Here is a 26,513-nt window from a genome sequence, read left to right as displayed (position 1 = left end):
GAGTATACCTGGTAAAGTGTATGGTAGAGTTATTATTGAAAGAATTAAGAGTAAGACGGAGAATAGGATAGCAGATGAACAAGGAGGCTTTAGGAAAGGTAGGGGGTGTGTGGACCAGGTGTTTACAGTGAAACATATAAGTGAACAGTATTTAGATAAGGTTAAAGAGGTCTTTGTGGCATTTATGGATTTGGAAAAGGCGTATGACAGGGTGGATAGGGGGGCAATGTGGCAGATGTTGCAAGTGTATGGTGTAGGAGGTAGGTTACTGAAAGCAGTGAAGAGTTTTTACGAGGATAGTGAGGCTCAAGTTAGAGTATGTAGGAAAGAGGGAAATTATTTCCCAGTAAAAGTAGGCCTTAGACAAGGATGTGTGATGTCACCATGGTTGTTTAATATATTTATAGATGGGGTTGTAAGAGAAGTAAATGCGAGGGTCTTGACAAGAGGCGTGGAGTTAAAAGATAAAGAATCACACACAAAGTGGGAGTTGTCACAGCTGCTCTTCGCTGATGACACTGTGCTCTTGGGAGATTCTGAAGAGAAGTTGCAGAGATTGGTGGATGAATTTGGTAGGGTGTGCAAAAGAAGAAAATTGAAGGTGAATACAGGAAAGAGTAAGGTTATGAGGATAACAAAAAGATTAGGTGATGAAAGATTGAATATCAGATTGGAGGGAGAGAGTATGGAGGAGGTGAATGTATTCAGATATTTGGGAGTGGACGTCTCAGCAGATGGGTCTATGAAAGATGAGGTGAATCATAGAATTGATGAGGGAAAAAGAGTGAGTGGTGCACTTAGGAGTCTGTGGAGACAAAGAACTTTGTCCTTGGAGGCAAAGAGGGGAATGTATGAGAGTATAGTTTTACCAACGCTCTTATATGGGTGTGAAGCATGGGTGATGAATGTTGCAGCGAGGAGAAGGCTGGAGGCAGTGGAGATGTCATGTCTGAGGGCAATGTGTGGTGTGAATATAATGCAGAGAATTCGTAGTTTGGAAGTTAGGAGGAGGTGCGGGATTACCAAAACTGTTGTCCAGAGGGCTGAGGAAGGGTTGTTGAGGTGGTTCGGACATGTAGAGAGAATGGAGCGAAACAGAATGACTTTAAGAGTGTATCAGTCTGTAGTGGAAGGAAGGCGGGGTAGGGGTCGGCCTAGGAAAGGTTGGAGAGAGGGGGTAAAGGAGGTTTTGTGTGCGAGGGGCTTGGACTTCCAGCAGGTATGCGTGAGCGTGTTTGATAGGAGTGAATGGAGACAAATGGTTTTTAATACTTGACGTGCTGTTAGAGTGTGAGCAAAGTAACATTTATGAAGGGGTTCAGGGAAACCGGCAGGCCGGACTTGAGTCCTGGAGATGGGAAGTACAGTGCCTGCACTCTGAAGGAGGGGTGTTAATGTTGCAGTTTAGAAACTGTAGTGTAAAGCACCCTTCTGGCAAGACAGTGATGGAGTGAATGATGGTGAAAGTTTTTCTTTTTCGGGCCACCCTGCCTTGGTGGGAATCGGCCAGTGTGATAATAAAAATAAAAATATTCCTGGCACTAAATAAACATTTCCTCTATTCCTTAGTCATGTCTCTAGGCCCCTCTTATAGTACACATGCTTTTCATTTTGAATTTTTATTTGCACAAAAATTGAAAATTTACTGTTATGCAGATTAGTGCATTATTGTAATTGTATAAATAATGTCAGTGCATTCCTGAAAGAATATTAGACTGGACAGATGGACATGTATTCTGAGCACCTCTGCAAAAACAGTGATAATGTGTGAGTGTGGTGAAAGTGTTGAATGATGATGAAAGTATTTTCTTTTTGGGGATTTTCTTTCTTTTTTGGGTCACCCTGCCTTGGTGGGAGACGGCCGACTTGTTGAAAAAAAAAAAAAAAGATGGACATGTATTGGATAAGTGATGTCATTTGCGTACTCTGGAATATTGGCAAAATTTGAACATTTCTGCTCAATTTGAGCTCAGTTTTAAGCTTTTTTCAGTCCTGAAACCTGTCTCTACTTCTGTAATATATTTTCTATTCTATCAAATGAGATCAAGAAACCGAGAATACAACCATAAAAACCATGCAAAAATACACTGCAAAGTTGCTGTTTTAACCCATAACCCTTTGACTGTTTTTGTCATATATGTACATCTTACGAGCCACCGTTTATGACGTAATTATACTCATAAATTCTAGTGGCTTCAAATCAAGCAGGAGAAAGCTGGTAGGCCCACATGTGAGAGAATGGGTCTGTGTGGTCAGTGTGCACCATATAAAAAAAAAATTCCTGCAGCACACAGTGCATAATGAGAAAAAAAAAACCGACAGTTTTTTTTTTATTAATATGCCGAATTTGTGGTCTATTTTTGTATAGTATTTATGGTTGTATTCTCATTTTCTTGGTCTCATTTGATAGAATGGAAAACGTATTATAGAAATAGAGGTGATTTTGATTAGTTTTACTATGAAAAGAACCTTGAAATGGAGCTCAAAGTAGGGAAATGTTTGATTTTTGCCGATGTTCAAAAGTAAAAAAATGATGTCATTTTCCAATAAATGTCCAAGTAGCCATTCTAATATGCAGTCATGAATGGGTTGACATTATTTATACAATTATTACAATACATATTGCAGTAGTCTGCATAACAGTAAATCTTCTATTTTTTGTTTGAATAAAAATTCAAAATAGAAAGCAAGAGTAATATCAGAGGGGCCTGGAGATGACTGATGAACAAAAAAAATGTTATTTTAGAGTCAGGAATGTCTGCATTGTTCATTCTGGACCCTATTTTGAAATTGTCATATTTTTTAATTTTTGTGAAATTGGCCAAATTGCAAATTTCGGACCACGTTATTGGGTAGTTGAAATCAGTAAATGGGCAGTTTCTTGTACTCAGTTGATAGAAAAAATGGAGTTCTAAAGAAATAGCTATGAGTTTGGTCGACTGGAACAGTGGAATTAGCTGAAAATAGGGCTCAAAGTGGGCAAAATCGCCGATTCGTAAATATCACTTAAGTCGCTAACTTTGCGAAGGCGTAATTCCATCAATTTTCCATCAAATTTCATTCTTTTGGTGTCATTACAATCGGGAAAAGATTCTCTTATCATTTCATAAGAAAAAATTATTTTTTTTTTGTTTCGGAAATTTTGCGACTCCAGGAGACATCTTAGGATTTGGGGTTGCGACAATCTGAACTTAGATATGCGTTTGCCTGCATAGTGCTCCGAATATTTTGAAAAATAAAAAAAACGTTTTTTGTTTTTAAATTGAAAAGTGCATTTTTTATAAATGGTATAGGATAAAAAATAAATTTAGGGTCAGTACTTACCGAGATATAAGCCCACGATGTTGGTGCTAAATGATGAGGTGTCGGCAACATGGAGCACTGCCGCTTGCAGAAATAATAAACATTTATCATTTTTTTCCAATTCTTTTCTATTTTTTGTTGTTTTCATGTTATGATAATAATCTTTTGTTGCAGATCTTTTGATTTCATAGCCAATTCTTTTTGAGACACAAATGTTTGGTACTGAATTAGTAATCATACAGTCACAAACACACATGTTCACACTGATTAATGAATTTGTACACCTGGTTCTATCACATACTATTGTTTACATTTATATATACAAGATATTTACAAGTCCCATTTATGTTTCTAGAAGTCCACCACTGTATGGTACTCCACATTGCTGACACATGTATCGTGTGTCTTTTCACACTCGGGGTCGCTGTTTAGTGTAAGCACACAACACACTTTTTCTGAGAGTACTTCTTCTTTGGAGTAGATGGTAATGGTACTAGGCAGTGACAGTTAGGGATTATTCGGTTGGGCACTTCCCCCTCTTTTTGTGGAGTGACAGGTATAGGTGTGGTGCCATACTTTTTCGCTATCTGCTTGATGATATTGAGGGTGAATTCTGCATATCGTTGTCGCTTCCCAGTCTTTATTTCATACATGTTGAAGGCATTGAGCATTGCAATGTCTACAAGGTGGAAAAAAACTTTTATATACCACTTGTGACTCCTACGCACACAGTCAACAAACCCTATCATCATGTCACACTTGTCGACTAGTCGCATATTGTTCATATAGTTGATGACAGCATCTGGCTTTACAATGGGTTCATTGTTGAACCTGCTCAGTCTGTCTGTCTGTATCATCTCATTTCTGTGGATGGTTGACAGCAACATCGCGTCCCGTTTGTCATGCCACGTCAGTGCCATGATGTCATTGGCATGAAACGCTTCTACTAGACTTCCTCCAGTGAACCTTGGCATGTGTTTTCTACTTCTCACTGTTCCACATATATCAGTATTGTTCACACGTAGGAAATCTGCGAGCATAGGGCTTGTATACCAGTTGTCTGTGAACAGTGTATGACCTTTGCCAAGGTATGGCCCCATCATCTTACGAACAACATCCCCAGAAATGCCTAACATGTGCCTGGTATCGCCGAGTGTATTTTTCCCTGTGTAGATAATGACATCCAACACAAGACCAGTCTCACAATCACACATAACAAAGAGTTTTATACCAAAGCGATTATTATTTGCTTGGTACATATTGTTTGAATGACAGTCGTCCCTTGAACAGAACTAAGGACTTGTCGACAACAATGTTCTTGAATGGATAAAAGTAGGCACTAAATTTTTGCTTCAGATACATAAACAATTCGCAGATTTTGTATAAGAGGTCATTTCTGTTTGGCGTATTCCTGTCTGAGAAGTGCAACATTCATAGCAGCAGAGTGAATCTGTTGCAGGGAAGGAGGTCACAGAAGACTGGAGTACTGGTGAAGTGGTCTGTGGACCAGTAGTGTGCTATATTGTTCTTATAGGTGTGTGGCATAAGCATGACAGTGCCAAGGAATAGATACATTTCAGCCACAGTTGTATCTTTCCACCTGCACAGCCATGAAGACTGTGAAACATCTGTTTGGTCCATTGTATACTGGTAGTACATGTTGGTCTGGGTAACAGTTAGGTTCATTATCAGCTCATCAAAGTATAGTTGAAAATAGTCTAACTCTGTAGACTCACTTGTGATGGGACAGTGTGGCATGATGCCACACTGGCATCAAAACTGAAAGGATGTGGCACAAATGGTGTGCTTTCTGTCCAGTTCCATTTGCGGTCACATGGTGCAGGGTGGACCTGTGGCATGGGGCATGGGGGAGCAGGAGGGAGAACAGGAGTGGAGGCAGCACATGGTTGAGAGGGTGCCGGGCGGTCCTTTGTCTGCCCACCCACTGTGCCACGAGGTCCAGGCACCATGCCACCCCCCTCTTCCTCCATCCCAGCATATTCACTTTCATCATCATCACTATCACTATCACTATCAGTGGCTGGGGTTTCAGATCGTGACCTGCCACGACCCTTGCCATCGACTACATATGACACACTGCCTGAATGTAGGTTACAACGCCTAAAAGTACGTTTCACTAGGGAAAAATGATAATCACTTTCACTCAACGAACCGTCTATCGGCATAAAATCGATTTCATCATCATCACTTATATCACTTTCACTATCATCATCACGATAACGCATGGAAAATGATAATTTCCTCTTGCGGAGTTGCCTTTGGGAAGTAACACTAGCAACCCCAGAGGTGCTGGGCTGAGGGTCTGTTGTGGCCACACTGGCCACCTCAGAAGTGCTGCACTGAGGGTCTGGTATGGCCACACTGTCCACACTATCCACACTGGCTGCCCCAGAGGTCATGACCTGAGGGTCTTTTGTGGCCACACTGGCCACCTCAGAAGTGCTGGGCTGAAGGTCTGGTATGGCCACACTGTCCACACTGACCACCCCAGAGGTCTTGGCCTGAGGGTCATCTGGGTTATCAACAAAAGTTTCACTAATTCCTTGATCTTTAGTGGCTATATCGGAGTCAAAACCACTAAACTCGTGTTCTGTGTCACTTTCCGGGAATAGTAGAGTGTTAATACGCCAAGGCGTCAGTGAATCACGGGGGTTTGCCTTGATGTTGACCCAAGATGGAGCTGAAACTAACTGGTGTTACCACGTGGTAACCCAGCATCCCCAATTTTTTTCAGCGTGCACACACTGAGTGCGCAAATCTATTCTTTCATGTCTAGGTAACTCAGGCCTATCGCGTCAATTTTGAAGGAATGAAAAATAAAACGTTGATCTGCATTCGGAGCCTGCCGCACGTGAACGTATATCTACGTGTGGACAGTTTAAGGGTTAAATAAAAAACACGGTGGCAATTTTTTTCCCCATTATGCACTGCTTGCTGCAGGATTTTTTTTTATATGGTGCACACTTACTGCATAGACCCATTCTCTCATATCTAGGCCCAGATTTACCGCTTACAGCTTATCTGAGTGAGCTGAGCTCCTGGCGTAGAACTACAGGACTAATCCAAGCTTCAAAGCCATAGAACAACAGCACCCAACCTCAAAGGGTTAAAATTGCTGACAGTGTCACAATTAAAAAATAATTGTCTTCTTAAATGGCAGAGAATCTTTTTCTGAAGGTAATAACACCAAAAATGTGAAAGCTGATGGAAAACTTACAGAATTATGCAAGCACATAGTAGGCAGTCTGGGCACAATTTATGCATTGGTGATTTTGCTGACTTTGAGTCCGATTTTAGCCAATTCCAATGCTCAGTTCAATCCAATATCTGTTTTGCTAGTATTCCTTTTTAACAACTGAACCAAGAAAGTGCTCATTTAACTATCAGACTTAACTATAATGTGACCAGAACTTGGAGATTTTGCCACTTGTACACAAAATTAAAAAAAAAATTAATTTAAAAACAAAGTTCAAAATAATCAGTGTAGACATTCAAGGCACTAAAGCAACATTTCCCCAGCTCATTAATCACATCAATCACATCTTCAGGCCTTTCCTACATTGTACTTCCCCTTCATTTTGAATCCATCATCATACAAAAAAATCAAACTTTTACCTTACTTCAAGGATAAAATATATCCAAGAAGATTGGTCATGGTTTAAGCTTTCCTAGTAATTGAAGCAATTCTGGTAAAAAGTTATTTGACAGGAAAATCATCAAAAATTATTCTCACCAATTTGAGCCCTATTTCAAGCTACTCCTATTTTGAAACCCACTAAAATCATCTCTACTTCAGTAGTATGTTTTTCATTCTATCAATTGATATCAAAAACAGTCTCTCCCACTCCCCAAGTGCTGTGTATAACCTCTAAAAGTTTAGTGCTTCTTATAAATATACACATAATGTGTTACAGATTATGGCAGACTGTGGCAGTAACCTGGAACGAATTGTGAGTCAACTGAATTCGTTCAGAGTTAGGCTAAATAAGGTGGCACACTTCACTGTGGCTGCTATTATTTCATCTCTCCAGCTTACAACAGTTTATCCAGCTGTCAAGGTAGGTTACCTGTTTACATTGTAGTTTGGTTACCTATTACCTTTTAATTGTATATCGTAGATTCTTGGGTCATCCTGCCTTGGTGGGAGATGACTAATTTTTTTTTCTTTTTTAAAGTTTTGTTGGTTATATGTACTCTAGCAAATATACACAAATACTGAACTTAAACATTAACTAGATGTATTTTGGCTGCTATGCGAGCTAAGAAACTTATCCCTGTATATAACAATCCCAGTCTCCTGTGCTTCAGTGCATGTGATTGGAATACTGCAGACCATACCACGGACTGGGATAGAACCCGCGATCAGAGAGTCATGACTCTGATCGCGGGTTCTATCCCCGCCTGTGGTATGGTTTGTTTGCAATCGTGTCATTATGATTTCATGAGTCAATAGTGCAGCACGTGTTGATAATGAAGTTAAGCATTAGAATTGAAGATTTGAAAGGGAATCTGAAGAGGCACTCACAAACCATCATATTGGTAAATTTGAACACACACAGATCAGATCTAATTCAAATCTTTCAGAGGAACCAAAGAGATCAATAAAGGTACCATCCGACTCACGACCAAGCTTGGTTCCGACCAACCGGTCATAAGTCAAAATGGACATAAGTCGAACCTTACTACTGAATATCAACATCATATTATTGTAATGATTTTATTTTATTGTTTTATTTTGGTATTTCATTTTTTACTTTACTTTTTATGCTGTTAGTACTGTATTTTATACTGTAAGGTTTAGGAGAAGCACTGTATACAACACACACAGTTGTTTATTTCCCAGAACATTTGCATACAAAACATGGTCGTAAGTCGAGTGGTCGTATGTCGAGTAGGTCGTAAGTCGGATGGTAGGTGTATTCTAAAGTACACAGGCACATTATTTAGTTTAACTGGTAAAAAACAAATAATCTGAAGATGCTACAAAAGCATTTAAAAATATGAAAGAAGAATACAAATCTGCTCAGATGTTGCACTGTCAAGTAATCATAATGGAAGGGTTGAAGCTAATCAGATATCACATTTAATAATTATCCCATAAAAAGCATTATTTACATGTTTAAAATCTTTTCCCCAGAAAAGCAAATGATAACCCACACATGCAAAAATCACTCCCTCACTGTTCTCATAACCTCACTTTTGCTCTCAATATACTCCATCCTCCCTATATCACTTCTGCTTTGTAAAAACCTCTTGTATGCTAGCTTTTTTTCTTACCACTCTTTTTACCTCATTTCACCAATTACTCCTTTTTCTTCTCTCACCCACTCTTCTATATCCATAAACTTCTGCTGCACACTAACACTGCATTCTTAAATCTATCACATACCTCTTCATTGCTTGTAGTCTCAGTAGCCCATCTTTCTTCCAACAACTGCCTTCTCCTTAAATTTATATTCTTCCACTTCTCTCTTACTATACCTCATTTACCTCTTGCTCTCACTGTAGCCACAGTTAAGTAATTATCTAATATGTATCTGTTGCCCCTTTTAAACAGGCACGTCAAGAAGGCTACTAATCACCCTTTTATCCACCAGTACATAGTCCAACATGCTGCTGTCATTACATTCTACATTATATCTCACATACTTACTCTCTTTCTCTTAAAAGATGTTTTGCCTATTACCAAGCCTCTTTTTGTACAAGGTTCAATTAACTTACCTACTATGCCCTCTGAAACAGTTTCTCACTTTAGCATTAAGGTTTCCCACCACAATTACTCCTTCACTTTGTTTACTCCCTAAACACTCGCTCATCATCTCCTAAAAACACTCCTCTACATTCCTCCTCTCTTCTCCAGATGTGTAAATGCTTAGTATAACCCAGATTCTTCTGCCAACCTTTACTGTGTTTATTCAGAATCCCCCAAAAGAGCTGGGTCATTGGCAAAGAGCACTGTAACAACACCCACTCAATATCTACTTTGCTATCTTTGAGTCCAACACCTTAGCATTCATTTTTAGAAATTCATATATATGTTAAACAACCATGATGGCATCACATATCACTGTCTGGCACCTACTTTTTGCTGGAAAATAATACCTCTCTCATGCATACTGTAGCTCAAGCCTCACTATCTGCATAAAAACTCTATAGCTCTTAAAAACGTATGTTTTCTATACATTTTTTCTATACATAGGTAGTAGGTTGGTAGACAGCAACCACCCAGGGAAGTACTACCGTCCTGCCAGATGACTGTGAAACAGAAACCTGTAACTGTTTTGCATGATGGTAGGATTGCTGGTTTCTTTTTCTGTCTCATAAACACGCTAGATAACAGGGATATCTTGCTACTCCTACTTAGACTTTGGTCACACTTCACAGACACGCACATGCATATATATATATACATACATCTAGGTTTTTCTCCTTTTTCTAAATAGCTCTTGTTCCTCTTTATTTCTTCTATTGTCCATGGGGAAGTGGAAAAGAATCTTTCCTCCGTAAGCCATGCGTGTCGTATGAGGCGACTAAAATGCCGGGAGCAATGGGCTAGTAACCCCTTCTCCTGTAGACATTTACTAAAAAAGAGAAGAAGAAAAACTTTATAAAACTGGGATGCTTAAATGTGCGTGGATGTAGTGCGGATGACAAGAAACAGATGATTGCTGATGTTATGAATGAAAAGAAGTTGGATGTCCTGGCCCTAAGCGAAACAAAGCTGAAGGGGGTAGGGGAGTTTCGGTGGGGGGAAATAAATGGGATTAAATCTGGAGTATCTGAGAGAGTTAGAGCAAAGGAAGGGGTAGCAGTAATGTTGAATGATCAGTTATGGAAGGAGAAAAGAGAATATGAATGTGTAAATTCAAGAATTATGTGGATTAAAGTAAAGGTTGGATGCGAGAAGTGGGTCATAATAAGTGTGTATGCACCTGGAGAAGAGAGGAATGCAGAGGAGAGAGAGAGATTTTGGGAGATGTTAAGTGAATGTATAGGAACCTTTGAACCAAGTGAGAGAGTAATTGTGGTAGGGGACCTGAATGCTAAAGTAGGAGAAACTTTTAGAGAGGGTGTGGTAGGTAAGTTTGGGGTGCCAGGTGTAAATGATAATGGGAGCCCTTTGATTGAACTTTGTATAGAAAGGGGTTTAGTTATAGGTAATACATATTTTAAGAAAAAGAGGATAAATAAGTATACAAGATATGATGTAGGGCGAAATGACAGTAGTTTGTTGGATTATGTATTGGTAGATAAAAGACTGTTGAGTAGACTTAAGGATGTACATGTTTATAGAGGGGCCACAGATATATCAGATCACTTTCTAGTTGTAGCTACACTGAGAGTAAAAGGTAGATGGGATACAAGGAGAATAGAAGCATCAGGGAAGAGAGAGGTGAAGGTTTATAAACTAAACGAGGAGGCAGTTAGGGTAAGATATAAACAGCTATTGGAAGACAGATGGGCTAATGAGAGCATAGGCAATGGGGTCGAAGAGGTATGGGGTAGGTTTAAAAATGTAGTGTTAGAGTGTTCAGCAGAAGTTTGTGGTTACAGGAAAGTGGGTGCGGGAGGGAAGAGGAGCGATTGGTGGAATGATGATGTGAAGAGAGTAGTAAGGGAGAAAAAGTTAGCATATGAGAAGTTTTTACAAAGTAGAAGTGATGCAAGGAGGGAAGAGTATATGGAGAAAAAGAGAGAGGTTAAGAGAGTGGTGAAGCAATGTAAAAAGAGAGCAAATGAGAGAGTGGGTGAGATGTTATCAACAAATTTTGTTGAAAATAAGAAAAAGTTTTGGAGTGAGATTAACAAGTTAAGAAAGCCTAGAGAACAAATGGATTTGTCAGTTAAAAATAGGAGGAGAGTTATTAAATGGAGAGTTAGAGGTATTGGGAAAATGGAGGGAATATTTTGAGGAATTGTTAAATGTTGATGAAGATAGGGAAGCTGTGATTTCGTGTATAGGGCAAGGAGGAACAACATCTTGTAGGAGTGAGGAAGAGCCAGTTGTGAGTGTGGGGGAAGTTCGTGAGGCAGTAGGTAAAATGAAAGGGGGTAAGGCAGCCGGGATTGATGGGATAAAGATAGAAATGTTAAAAGCAGGTGGGGATATAGTTTTGGAGTGGTTGGTGCAATTATTTAATAAATGTATGGAAGAGGGTAAGGTACCTAGGGATTGGCAGAGAGCATGCATAGTTCCTTTGTATAAAGGCAAAGGGGACAAAAGAGAGTGCAAAAATTATAGGGGGATAAGTCTGTTGAGTATACCTGGCAAAGTGTATGGTAGAGTTATTATTGAAAGAATTAAGAGTAAGATGGAGAATAGGATAGCAGATGAACAAGGAGGCTTTAGGAAAGGTAGGGGGTGTGTGGACCAGGTGTTTACAGTGAAACATATAAGTGAACAGTATTTAGATAAGGCTAAAGAGGTCTTTGTGGCATTTATGGATTTGGAAAAGGCGTATGACAGGGTGGATAGGGGGGCAATGTGGCAGATGTTGCAGGTGTATGGTGTAGGAGGTAGGTTACTGAAAGCAGTGAAGAGTTTTTACGAGGATAGTGAGGCTCAAGTTAGAGTATGTAGGAAAGAGGGAAATTATTTCCCAGTAAAAGTAGGCCTTAGACAAGGATGTGTGATGTCACCGTGGTTGTTTAATATATTTATAGATGGGGTTGTAAGAGAAGTAAATGCGAGGGTCTTGGCAAGAGGCGTGGAGTTAAAAGATAAAGAATCACACATAAAGTGGGAGTTGTCACAGTTGCTCTTTGCTGATGACACTGTGCTCTTGGGAGATTCTGAAGAGAAGTTGCAGAGATTGGTGGATGAATTTGGTAGGGTGTGCAAAAGAAGAAAATTGAAAGTGAATACAGGAAAGAGTAAGGTTATGAGGATAACAAAAAGATTAGGTGATGAAAGATTGGATATCAGATTGGAGGGAGAGAGTATGGAGGAGGTGAATGTATTCAGATATTTGGGAGTGGACATGTCAGCGGATGGGTCTATGAAAGATGAGGTGAATCATAGAATTGATGAGGGGAAAAGGGTGAGTGGTGCACTTAGGAGTCTGTGGAGACAAAGAACTTTGTCCTTGGAGGCAAAGAGGGGAATGTATGAGAGTATAGTTTTACCAACGCTCTTATATGGGTGTGAAGCATGGGTGATGAATGTTGCAGCGAGGAGAAGGCTGGAGGCAGTGGAGATGTCATGTCTGAGAGCAATGTGTGGTGTGAATATAATGCAGAGAATTCGTAGTTTGGAAGTTAGGAGGAGGTGCGGGATTACCAAAACTGTTGTCCAGAGGGCTGAGGAAGGGTTGTTGAGGTGGTTCGGACATGTGGAGAGAATGGAGCGAAACAGAGTAACTTCAAGAGTGTATCAGTCTGTAGTGGAAGGAAGGCGGGGTAGGGGTCGGCCTAGGAAAGGTTGGAGGGAGGGGGTAAAGGAGGTTTTGTGTGCGAGGGGCTTGGACTTCCAGCAGGCATGCGTGAGCTTGTTTGATAGGAGTGAATGGAGACAAATGGTTTTTAATATTTGACGTGCTGTTGGAGTGTGAGCAAAGTAACATTTATGAAGGGGTTCAGGGAAACCGGCAGGCCGGACTTGAGTCCTGGAGATGGGAAGTACAGTGCCTGCACTCTGAAGGAGGGGTGTTAATGTTGCAGTTTAAAAACTGTAGTGTAAAGCACCCTTCTGGCAAGACAGTGATGGAGTGAATGATGGTGAAAGTTTTTCTTTTTCAGGCCACCCTGCCTTGGTGGGAATCGGCCAGTGTGATAATAAATAAATAAACATTTGCAGTATCTGCCATATTACTGTTCTGAAGAATTGAGATACTTATGCAACATTCTTTCTTCTTTCAATGCACCAGCCATTTCCCACTGAGGTGGGGTGGCCCAAAAGAAAAAAACGAAAGTTTCGCCTTTTAAATTTAGCAATATACAGTGGACCCCCGGTTAACGATATTTTTTCATTCCAGAAGTATGTTCAGGTGCCAGTACTGACCGAATTTGTTCCCATAAGGAATATTGTGAATATATTAGTCCATTTCAGACCCCGAAACATATACGTACAAACGCACTTACATAAATACACTTACATAATTGGTCGCATTGGGAGGTGATCGTTAAGCGGGGGTCCACTGTATACAGGGGAAGGGGTTACTAGCCCCTTGCTCCTGGCATTTTAGTCGCCTCTTACGACACGCATGGCTTACGGAGGAAGAATTCTGTTCCACTTCCCCATGGAGAACTTGTGCAACATATGGGAATCTTTATTGAAGAAATGTTTTGCCACACAGTGGCTTCATCAGTCTTATACAAATCAGGAAGGTATAAGGAGAGGAGGAGTTTGAGGTAATCAGTCCCTCAGAATTCTTCAGAACTTGTCCAATCTTAGGACGAAGACCTACTTAGACTAGTGGATGGTTCCACTATGACCCTGCCTTCTCCTGCATCGCCTCACCTGACTACAGTATATAAGCCACTGCTACGGCCCAGTGCTGTACTTTCTACAAGATTGATGGACTGAACACATCGACTCCAGGCTGAGGGATTGATTACCTCAAACTCCTCCTCTCCTTATACCTTCCTGATTTGTATAAGACTGATGAAGCCACTGTGTGGTAAAATGTTTCTTCAATAAAGATTCCCATATGTTGCATAAGTGTCTCAATTCTTCAACTTGTCGGTTTTCTAAACCATTCATCACATTGCTGTTCTGTTATATATTTTTTTTCTAAATACCTAAATGCAACAAAAAGTTTCTTACCTTCATTGAAGTACTGTTCATCTGTATGCTTCAATGAACACTTGGTCTACATATTTACTACCCTTCCTAAATCCTCCTTGTTCCTCTACAGTCTTAATCTCTGTCTTGTCCCTAATTCTCTCTATGATAATTCTACTATACACTTTACTTGATATACTTAACCCTTTCAGGGTCCGTCCCGTAGATCTACGGCTTTGTGTTCAGTGTCCAAACCTTAGATCTACGTCATGAGCTCAGCTCACTCTGATAAACTGTGAGTGGTACACTTGGGCCTAGATATGAGAGAATACATCTATGTGGTATGTGTGCACCACATAAAACAAATCCTGCAGCACACTGTGTATAATGAGAGAAAAAAACTGAAACCAAGATTTTCGATTAAAACAGCAACTTTGCAGTGTTTTTTCGTATGTTTTTTATAGTTGTATTTGCAATTTCTTGGTCTCATTTGATAGAATGGAAGACATATTACAGAAATAGAGATGATTTTGATTGGTTTTAGCACCGGAAATGGCTTGAAACTGAGCTCAAAGTAGCAGAAATGTTAAATTTTTGTCGATGTTCAAGAGTAAACAAACGACCTCACACGTCTAATACACGCCAGCTGGTGGATCTAATACACATTCACAAATGTGGTGATGATATTTATACAATTATTACAATATTGCATAACAGTAAATCTTCTATTTTTTGGTGTGAATAAAAATTCATTATGTAAATAAAAAATAAAAATGGGATTTATTTGTAAAGCCTCAAAACGTAACTAATGAACCGAGGAAATGTTAGTTTAGTGCCAGGAATGCCTACATTGTTTATTCTGGATGCTATTTTGAAATTAGAATATTTTGAACTTTGTGTTAAATTGGCCAAATTACCAATTTCCAATCACTTTATTTTGTAGTTGAAACAGTTGACTTGGCGATTTCTTGTGCTCAATCGATAGAATAGAAGTAATACTAGTAAAATAGCTAAGAATTTGGTCGACTGGAATGATGTAATTGGCCTAAAATGGAAGTCAAAGTCGGCAAAATCGCCGATTCGTAAATATTGCTGACACATCAAAATTCGTGAGAGCATAATTTCGTCAATTTTCCATCAAATTTCGTACTTTTTGTTTTATTACCTTCGCAAAAAGATTCTCTACCATTTCATAAGAAAAAATAACAAATTTTTTTTTGAAAATTCTAGGACACTGGGGCACCACTTCAGATTTGGGCCTTGGACCCTGAAAGGGTTAACTGACTAATTTCCCTATAAATCTTACACTCTTGTCTACTTGTTCCTTATACAGAGGTACTATTCATGCTCTCTGCCAAACTTTCTTCCCTTCATATATGTTGAACAAATACACCAACACTCTAAAACTATATCCCTGCCTGCTTTCATTGTTTCTATCTTAGCCCATCTATCCCAGCTACCTCATGCACTTCCCACACTCACATCTGACTCTTCCTCATTCCTCACTCGTACAAGATGTTATACCTCCCTGGCCAATGCATGAAATCACTGCCTCTCTTCATCAGTATTTCTTCTTCTTTCAACAACCTGGCCATATCCCACTGAGGTAGGGTGGCCCAAAAAGAAAAACGAAAGTTTCTCTTTTTAAATTTAGTAATATATACAGGAGAAGGGGGTTACTGGCCCTTTGCTTTCAGCATTTTGGTTGCCTCTTATGACGTGCATGGCTTACGGAGGAAGAATTCTGTTCCACTTCCCCATTTCGTCAGTATTTAACAACTCAGAATATTCCCTCCATCCTCCCATCACCTCCACATTTCCATCCAACATTTCCCATCTTTTATGTTCATCCCCAGACTTTCTTCTCATTAATTTGTTGGCAAATTGTCACCCATTCTCTCACTGTCTTTACTTTCACAGTCTCCACCACTCTTAATGTATCTTTTTTCTCTCTTTCTCTATATATATTTTTTTCTTTTTTTATTGACATATCGGCTGTTTCCCACCGTGGCAGGGTGACCCAAAGAAGAAGACACACTTTCATCATTTACTCCACTCTCTTACCAGAGTTGCACCTACACTACAGTTAAAAAACTGCAGCATCAGCACCCCTCCTTCAGAGCACAGGCACTGTACTTCCCACCTCCAGGACTCAAATCTGGCTTGCCAGTTTCCCTGAATCCCTGAATCACACTCCAACAGCACATCAAGTCATAAAAACCATTCGTTCCATTCGCTTTCCAACTGACATGCTCACACGCCTGCTTTACCTCCTTTACCTCCTCCCTCCAGCCTTTCCTAGGCTGACCTCTGCCCCACTTTTCTTTCACTACAGATTTATACGCTCTCTTAATTCATTTTATTTCATTCTGTCCTCCCTAAATTTCTGAACCATCTCAACAACCCCTCCTCAGCCCTCTAGAAAATAGTTTTGGTAATCCCACACCCCTTCTTAATTTCCAAACAACGAATTCTCTGCATTATATTTACACCACACACTGCCCTCAGACACGACATCTCCACTGCCTCCAGCCTTCTCCTTGTTGCAACATTCACCACCCATGCTTCACACCCATATAAGAGAGTTGGTATAACTATACTCTCATACATTACCCTCTTTGCTTCCATGGACAAAGTTCTTAGTCTCCACAGACTCCTCGTTGTACCACTCACCTTTTTCCCCTCGTCAATTCCATGATTCACCTCATCTTTCATAGACCCATCTGTTGACACGCCCACTCCTAAATATCTAAATACATTCACCTCCTCCACACTCTCTCCCTCCAACCTGATATCCAATCTTTCATTACCTAATTTTTTGTTATCCTTATCACCTTACTCTTTCCTATATTCCCTTTCAATTTTCTTATTTTATATACCCTACCAAACTCATCTACCAACCTTTACAACTTCTCTTCAGAATCTCTCAAAAGCACAGTGTCAACAGCAAAGAGCAACTGTGACAACTCCCACTTTGTGTTAGATTCTTTATCTTTTAACCCCAAACCTCTTGCCAACAGCTGAGCATTCACTTCTCTTACAACCCCATCTATAAATATATTGAACAACCATGGTGATATCACACATCCTTGTCTAAGGCTTACTTTTACTGGGAAATAATATCCCTCTCTCCTACGTACTCTAACCTGAGCCTCACTATCCTTGTAAAAACTTTTCACTGCTTTCAATAACCTGTTTCCTATTCCATACATTTGCAACATCTGCCACATTGTCCTCCTATCTACCCTGTCATACACCTTTTCCAAATCCATAAATGCCACAAAAACCTCTTTACTCTCATCTAAATATTGTTCACCTATATGTTTCACTGTGAACACTTGGTCTACACACCCTCTACCCTTCCTAAAGCTTCCTTGTTCATCTGCTATCCTACTCTCCATCATACTCTTAATTTTTTCAATAATAATTCTACCATACACTTTACCAGGTATACTCAACAAACTTCTTCCCCTATAATTTTTGCATTATCTTTTGTCCCCTTTGCCTTTACACAAAGGAACTATGCATGCTCTGCCAATCCCTAGATACCTTATCCAATTCTATACCTAAATATAAACCATAAACCCCACACTTCCTCCTAAATTCCAAACTATAGATTCTCTGCATTATACTCACACTGCACATTGCCCTCAGACACGACATCTCCACTGCCTCCAGCCTTCTTGTTGTTGCAACATTCACCACCTATGCTTCACACCCATATAAGAGCATTGGTATAGGTACAATAGGGCCCCTCTTTATGGCGTCTTGCCTTACGGGATTCTGCTAATACAGGCATTTCAAATTATGACCAGAACTCACTGACTTTCTAACACGCTTACTGCGCCCCACTCAGTTTGCTTACATTCTCCACGAGCTCCGTGTCTCTCCATTATTTCTGGAAACTTTCCAAAATTTCAAGTGTTTTAAAGTTATTTCATATTTTATATATAGTCTGATAATGATACTTATGTGTACCTGTGCTTAAGTAAATTTACACACTGTGCTGGCATGCAGGTACACACTAAAATCACTAAGAGTGTCTTATGTCTTGAGAATGCCATATTAATAATGATGATAATAATAATAATCACTGTGAAGCACATTAAATGTCATATATTACATTAATATGCACATTTTTGTTAATCCATCTATGATATTTTTTCAAAGTTTTATAATAAACACGTTACATAACATGTAAACATGATATGTACACCCACAGTAAAATAAATTAACATAAATATGAGGTGTTTTTCCAGTCGTCGGAGTGTTGGAAAGAATGACGTTTTCTATAGTTCAACACCAAAGAAAATGTGTACACAATAGTATTACTGGTAGTAGCCTGGAACCTAACCTGCCGTATAAGTGGAGCCCTACTGTATACTCTCATACGTATCCCTCTTTGTTTCCATGGATAATGTTCTTTGTCTCCACAGACTCCTCAATGCACCACTCTCCGTTTTACCTCATCAATTCTATGGTTAGGTTAGGTAAGGTTCATCAGGAAACAGGACAATTGTTTCCTGATGTGGGTCTTTGATGACCCGCCTTTGGAGCTTTTGGTCATCTGACCGAGGCCTTCCGCTGGCTTACCGGTCCACCGCTTTAAAAATTATGGTAATTTATAACCATTGTGTATATCAATTCTATGATTCACCTTGTCTATATATTCTGCCCTCCATATATCACTGCTATACGTATTATAAAAAACTTCTTATATACTAACTTTTCTCATTTACCACCCTCTTTACCTTTTCATTCCACACTTGCTCCTCTTCCCACCCTCCTATATCCACAATCTTCTGCAGACATTAACACTGCATTCTTAAGTCTGTTCCATACCTCTTTGATTCCCACTCCCCTCTCCTTATTACCTGTACTCTAATCAATCTTTCTTTATAGTTGTGTATCTCTTATCCTTTCTCCTTTAATTTACTTTCACTTCCCTCTTACCCACTGATGACAATTTCCTTGTAACCCATCTACCTGGTCATGCATCAAGCCATGGGGGTGTTGACCCCCCAGAACTCCTACCAGATATCCAGGGACTTCTTACTCTCACTGTAGATGTTAAATTGCCTAAAACCAATAATTGTTACTCAATTCAATGCCAGACAACACACTCTTCAAAAGCTTAAACTTGCTTAATATACACAATCTGTAATCAGTCATACTGCTGTGCATACTATATACAGCCTCTCCTCACTTAGCAATGTACTTGTTTACCTACGCCTCGGACTTACAACAGGCTCTCTGGCCAGTATTCATACCTAAATAATGTACAGTAGGGCCCCGCTTTACGGCATTCCGCTAATACGGTCATTTCAAATTATGACCAAAACTCTCTATACGGCTCCCCCCACCTGACTTTCTAATATGGTCACTGCGCCCCACCCTGTTTGTTTACATTCTGTGTGAGATCCATAAGCACTAAGTTTGAGTTATGTCTGGAAACTCCAAAATTTCAAGTGTTTTTAAAAGTTATTTCATATTTTATATATACTCTGATAATTATACTTATGTATACCTATATCTAAATAAACTTACATACTGTGTTGGCGTGCAGGTACACATTAAAATCAGTAAGGGTGACTTATGTCTCAAGACGTCATATTAGTAATGATGATGATAATCATAGTCTCTCATTAAATGTCATATATTATGTTAATATATATATTTTCATTAATCCATCTATGATATTTTTTCAAAATTATATAATAAACATGATGCATAACATATAAAGATTATAAATACACCCCACAGTAGAATAAATAAACATAAATATGAAATGTGGTAGCAGACGACTTGCGCAAGTGACACCATATTAGAAATGATAATAATAATCACAGAGTCTCATTAAATGTCGCATATTATGTTAATATACACATTTTCATTAATCCATCCATGATATTTTTATCAAAATTATATAATAAACATGATACATAACATATAAAGATGATAAATACACCCCACAATAGAATAAATAAACATAAATATGAGATGTGGGAGCCAGACTTTTACGAGTGATGGCAAGAATAACATTTTCTCTAGTCCAGTATCATAGAGAATGTTACTGGGGGTAACTGTAGAAAATTATTCCTTTTGTATGTGTGTAAGTAAGTTTATTCAGGTATACACAAATACAGTTACATAGATTATCATACATAACAACATATGTGTAGAGAACCTAGGATAACCCAAAAAAGTCAGACAGTGACTTATTTCCATTGCCTTCACTCAGAGCGTTATTTCTTTTAAAAAAATGGTGTTACATGAGAATGGGAGTGTTCTTCTTTATTTATTCTACCATATCAATGTAGAGACAACTTGTACACAATGTAACTTGTACACAAACCGGACGTGTACACTTTGTTTGTTTACAAAACTGGTGTTCGCCTGATTTATTTACATAACTCTGCGCTTGTCCTCCCTTATGTACTCATTCTCTCTCATTTATTCGTTTTATCTCGTTTACTCACCTCTGACCCTACATTAACCCTTTGAGGGTCGACAGGCCCTCTCCGAAACTCGTTCTCAGGGTCGGCCAAATTTCAAAAAAAAAAAAAATTATTTTTTCTTATGAAAAAATAGAGTTTTTTTTCTAAACATTATAGGCTAAACAAAAAAATTTTAACGTCAATACTTACCGAGATATGGAGGCGTGAAATTTGCCAAAATTTAACAACATATGGTAACATCGCCGACTGCCGTCACCTGGTATTTTTCTATTTACTTTTTTATGTACTATTTTCAATTATTTTTCAATTTTTCTTTTTCTGAGTAACTTTTATGGCCTCTGAGGCCAACATGATCAGTATTTTGTAAGTTATTTCTTTTTCAATACTACACAATAAGGGCATAAACACTGTTGTCATTATTTTGTTTACAGAAAATATTTACACAAACAAACGATATGAAATGTTGTTTATTACTATTTTTCTATATTTTATATACACATATACAGTCACAGGGAATGTTTCTAGAAGTTCTGCAGCCTGTGGAACTCTTTGAAACATGGTGTCATGCACAGTGGAGTTTTACACTCCTCACACATAAAACGAGTGTCTCTGCGTTGTTGTGTGCGTTTTTTTGTATGTGCACAGACGTAACACCTCTTCTGAGCCTTTTTCTTCAAAGCAGTAGCAGGCAGTTTTATCAGGAAGTGATCACCATGCTTCAGACGAGCAGGTAGTTGTTGATAATTTGGTGGGCGGTCAATTGCAGGTGCTGTTCCTTGGTACTTGAATACTATTTGTCTGATGACAGACAAACAGAATTCGCCGTACTGTGGTTTGTTTCTGGTGCTCATCTTATACATATTATAAGCATTGAGCATGGAAATGTCCAGAAGATGGAAAAACAGTTTGATGTACCACTTATAACTCTTGCGAACACAATCAGCAAACCCAATCTGCATGTCACATTTGTCCACTGAACGCATGTTGAAGGTGTAATCAATCACAGCTACAGGTTTTAGAATGGGTTCATTTCTCTCTCTATGCTGCCTGCCACTGTCTGCCATTTCATTAGGGTGAATTGATGACAACAGTGTGACATCTCGTTTGTCATGCCACCGAAATGCCATGATGTCATTGGCAGCAAACGCCTGCACCTCACCTCTACGAGTGCCAGCGTCAAACCTGGGCATATGTTTCCGATTTGCACGCACTGTGCCACACACATCTGTCATGTTCACTCGCAAAAAATCACTGAGTGAAGGGCTTGTGTACCAGTTATCTGTATATAATATATGCCCCTTACCAAGGTATGGTTCTATCATTGTTCGAACCACATCACCTGAGATGCCCAATAACTTCCTGGTATTTTGCAATGTATAACTTCCAGTGTACACAATAATATCCAATACCAGACCACTGTAACAATCACAAAGCACAAACAACTTTATACCAAAGCGTTTCCTCTTGCTTGGTATGTACTGCTTGAAAGAGAGTCTTCCTTTGAACAGAATCAAAGACTCGTCAATTACAAGCTTCCTGAAGGGATAAAAATGCATACTGAATTTCTGTTTCAGATACACAAACACATTCCTAATCTTATATAACCTGTCAGTTCTGTCAGGCCTGGTTTTATCTGAGAAGTGAAGCATACGTAACATTAGCACATATCGATTCACTGGCATTATATCACTGAAACCTGGTGTTGCAATCAGGGGGTCTGTTGACCAGTATGATTTCACTTTGTGCTTATACACATGTGGCATAAGCATTATTGTGGCAAAGAAAAGATACATCTCAGCCACAGTTGCCTCCTTCCACTGGTGTAGACGTGATTTTGGTGAAAGTAATATGTTTGCCATGGTGTACTCGTAGTATGTGTTGCTTTCCATGACAATACTTTTCATCAGTGGTTCGTCAGAGAATAACTCGAAACATTCCAGTTCAGTGGCATTGTTCCCAAGTGCACAAGATGGCCGTATTCCACTTTGGCTGTCATCAAACTGGTGGGGATTTGGAACAAAATTGACAGCTTCCTGCCAATCCCAGGTGCGGTCTGCTGGTGGGTACTGGACAATGACAGGTGGTTGTGGTTGTGGAGGCTGGTGTGGTGGGTGAGTGGGGGATGGTGGCCTTTGTTCTAGATCAGCTGAGGCAGCGGCGTGGGTGGCAGCATGGCCCACTGCTGGTGCCTCACCGCCGGCACCACTACCACCACGCACATTTTCCATCCCAATTGCAACAGTATCTTCGTCATTTTCACTGTCTGTTTCTGTTGTACAGCCACGGGATGTACTCCGAAATACACTCCTTCCCCTTGGTATAACATATGGCACACTACCAGAGCGCATATATCGTCGTATATACTGGCGCTTCACTGGGGAATATTGCACTTCACTATCACTACTGGAACTAGTTTGAAGAGCTTGTAGTTCATATTCACTATCACTATCATCACCCATGCTCTCATCTGAGTCTGGGATTTGGGAAAATAGAAGTTTCCTCTTGGGTTCTGGAACAACTGAACATGAACAAGAGGGCCCAGCACCAGAGGTGGAAGGCTGAGGGTCGTCTGGGTTTTCCTCACTATTACCGATATTATGTTCATTAGTTTCGGTCAAAACCTCACTAAAACCACGAAACTCATCTTCACTGGCACTTCCATCACTATTAGAACTGTCACTGGGGAACAAAAGTGTCCCAATTCGCCGAGGAGTGAGGACCTTCTTACCGCGAGGCATGGTGGACATTGTTTACTAAGAGGGCATTCCCACAATGCACCACTTCCTACCTGAAGCATCAAAAGGTCCATTATCTGCCCATCGATTCAGAGTTATTGTTAAAAAGCATCTTATCTCAATACATTGTCATGCAAAACCAGCTTTTATTCACTTCTGTCTGTTCTTTTTCCAGCCTTCTATCAGCGTCCATACAGAATTGGTAACACATACTACTGTCCCATTTTATTTGTATTGTGAAAAAGTAACTTGCTCTCTCTTCACCATCTCTGTTCAATCACTCCATAGAACTGATCATTGAACCAGTTTAATTATATAATTATTTTGTAACTGACCTTTTGTAATTAACTTTTCTTATTGTACCTATGATTGTAGTTAGGTGCACTAGAAGTCCTACTTAATAGTCTGTCTAGTTAAGTTTGTTTTGTTGTTATCCTTTGTGGATAGGAACAAGTGCAGTGCTCCTTTTTCTTAGTATTTGACTGACTCCATCACTACCACTACTTCTCATCTTCCTCTACTACCTCTCTTGTTCCATCCCTGTCTTCTGGCCTATATATATTCCCTCCTTCTCTCTTTTCTGTTAGTGTGACTGTAAATGGTATTGTGCCTTTTTTGTTGTTTTTGTATCACAAATTATTATTATAATGATTTGCTGCCCAACTTTAAAAACGTATAACCCATTAGTCTTACTGTCACCTTTTTTATCTACTAATACTTGCAGATTAGAATTTAAACCTGTCCTAGCTTAATGGTAGTACCATCAGCTTATACCTTAGGGGCCAGGCTTGGAAATAAACCGAGGTAGAATAACTGACTCTTACCGTAATGTGATCTTGACAGCAATGTGTTGTATTATGATAAATCGTAAAGCCTGTTGTTTTCATCCGGTACTGTCCCTGATCTCCTTGTTGCAGCTTTCCTTCAACTCCTATATATTGTTAGGCATATATTTTAGATTGTAATTTATCTAGTACTACTCTGCTAAACTAGTCATATTTCCTTGTGATTTTTTTTTATGAATTAACCTGTAACTTGTGTATATTTTTAAGTTTGTACTAATACTGTGTTGTGTATTAGACCCCTAGAGAAAAAATTAAAATGAAAAATAAAACAGATGCTGTGCATTCTATGGGCCTTTAGAGTATTGCATGTCCTTTGCAGTAATACTGAAAAATAGATTAGTATTTGCATTTGGACAATAATTGACCAATGTTTGTAATAACCACTATATATAACATTGTTTTGGGAAAAAATCCAGTAGTGGTTATAGTTTATTTTAAGGCTGCCCAAAATGCTGTGCATAACCAGGGGCTTTCTGTGATGTCATCAATTCCTGAATCAACTGTAAGTTATACCCCTCCTTCCTTCCACCCCCAAATTTATGCACCCTCCTAGGCATCCTGTTTTGTTCTGTCCTCTAAATGTCCAAACTGCCTTAATCTCTGCTCCGCCCTATTATAATACTTTTAGTAATCCCATACCTAATCTCAAAGCTCATAATTCTCTGTATACTATTCACACTACACATTGAAATATGACATCTCCACTGCCTACTAGTTGTAGTGTTTCAAACCCATGCTTCACACCCATATTACAAGTTAGCATGGGGTCCCACTGTGACCACAAATGCAGGTTTATACAGATCAATCCCATACCAGTATGGCTGTGGTATGCTCTAACTTGGGTCCCTCAAAGCTGCCATATTACAATGTTGCTACCACTACATTTGCCTCCGTGAATGAAGTTCTTTGTCTCCACAGACTGCATAATGTACCATCTACCATTTTTTACCTTAGCCAGTTCTCTGGTTCACCTCAATCTTTCATTGATCCATCTGCAGACAACTATACACCTAAATATCAGAACACATTTACTTCTTCCATGCTTCCTCCAATTTGGTATCCGGTCTTTCATTACTTACATATTTTTATTTTTGGTTCTTTTGAGTATTATAATAATTATTAATTATTTTTTATTATAATGAAATGAGGGAACAGTATTGCAGATATTAACATTTATCCTCAGACAATTCTGGAAACCATCATATACCGTCTCCTGGACCTGTGTGATAGCCACTGCTTAAATCACCTGTTGGTGGCACTACCCCCAGCAACAAAAACATTGCTCAAGCATCTTCATAGCAACTATTTAACCTATCGTTTCAAGACAAAGTAACTGTAAACTCTGGTTATGTCAGCAAGTTCAAGATGTACTAAGATGAATGTATTGTAGCGTGTTTCTCTTGTATTATACTATACAACCCTGAAGAATTATCCCTAAGGTAAATATTCCAAGATTTTATGAAACAGTGAAGATAATTTATTACCCAGTAACCATGCCATTTTCTTCATGAAATTAAAATTTCTCGCCTTTGTCTTCTGTTAGATGAGAGCATCATTTTAAGCCAAGTTTTTTTAATAATGAATACATTATTTTAGTAGTCAGCAACCATGCAGGGAGGTACCACTTGAAGCCTGTTAAATGCTGTATGTTGGCAAGATTGCTGGTCTCTTCTTTCTGTCTTTTGAACATGCAAGATGGTAAGTTAAAAAAAAAAATCACAGTATGCAATTTTCGTTCCCGTGCATATTTACTCTTTAGTTTAGGAGGCCTCATCATGGGGGCAATGATTCCTGAACTGTCTCGCAGATAATTCTGAATGAAAATTAGTGTTTGTATTTGTGTTAAATTTGAATACACGAGCAACATTTTACAATTATGTTTTTATGCACATGTTAGTTTGCTTATTTCACACATTATATATAGTATACGTTAATCAAGAAAACACGAAACTAAAAATACTTCACGTGACTTAAAATAGTAAGAAGGCATCTGTTGAAAAATTCATAAAAAGATTGAGGTGAACACCTGCACTGATCCTCCTGTGGGTTATACAGCAAGAAACATTTTAATTTAACTAAAAAAAACTGGAATGCACCAAACAAACCATTAATCACATACACATTCAACTCGCAAGGTATGTAATTAAATGCCATATTAGAAGTATATTTGCTTTGATGAGCATTTTTGACTTTTATTGTAGCTATAAAAGTACAAAGATATATTGCTAAATATTTTTTCTGATGAAGTCCAAGGGAATGTGATTTTCTTCAGTATTCATACATTTTAAGTGTTACATGAAAAATTAATATTCTATTTAGAAACTGATGAAACAGTGAAAGAAAAAAGGTTTTAGGCACATGTATGTTAATGTTGTACCAATGGTACACATTTAAGAGTGATTGCTATTTCTTCTCAACATTTTCCCTG

The 26,513-nt window shown here is 38.9% G+C and overlaps 1 protein-coding gene across 1 annotated transcript in view; it reads left to right on the top strand.

Moving 5' to 3' along the window:
- LOC128687029 (unhealthy ribosome biogenesis protein 2 homolog) overlaps positions 1–26,238 on the top strand; it is a gene marked incomplete at its 5' end in the record, with an annotated part of 159,922 nt that extends 133,684 nt beyond the window's left edge. Inside the window, 2 exon segments of the mRNA XM_070082352.1 lie at positions 7,239–7,382; positions 25,269–26,238. Of these exon segments, the coding sequence (XP_069938453.1) occupies positions 7,239–7,382; positions 25,269–25,418 (294 nt within the window).
- Positions 26,239–26,513: the final 275 nt, after the last annotated feature.

Source organism: Cherax quadricarinatus, chromosome 7 (genome assembly GCF_038502225.1).
Source record: "Cherax quadricarinatus isolate ZL_2023a chromosome 7, ASM3850222v1, whole genome shotgun sequence".
Classification (NCBI taxonomy): Eukaryota; Metazoa; Arthropoda; class Malacostraca; order Decapoda; family Parastacidae; genus Cherax; species Cherax quadricarinatus.
Note: the sequence above shows the minus strand (reverse complement) of the source record. Positions and strands in the feature narration are given on the sequence as shown.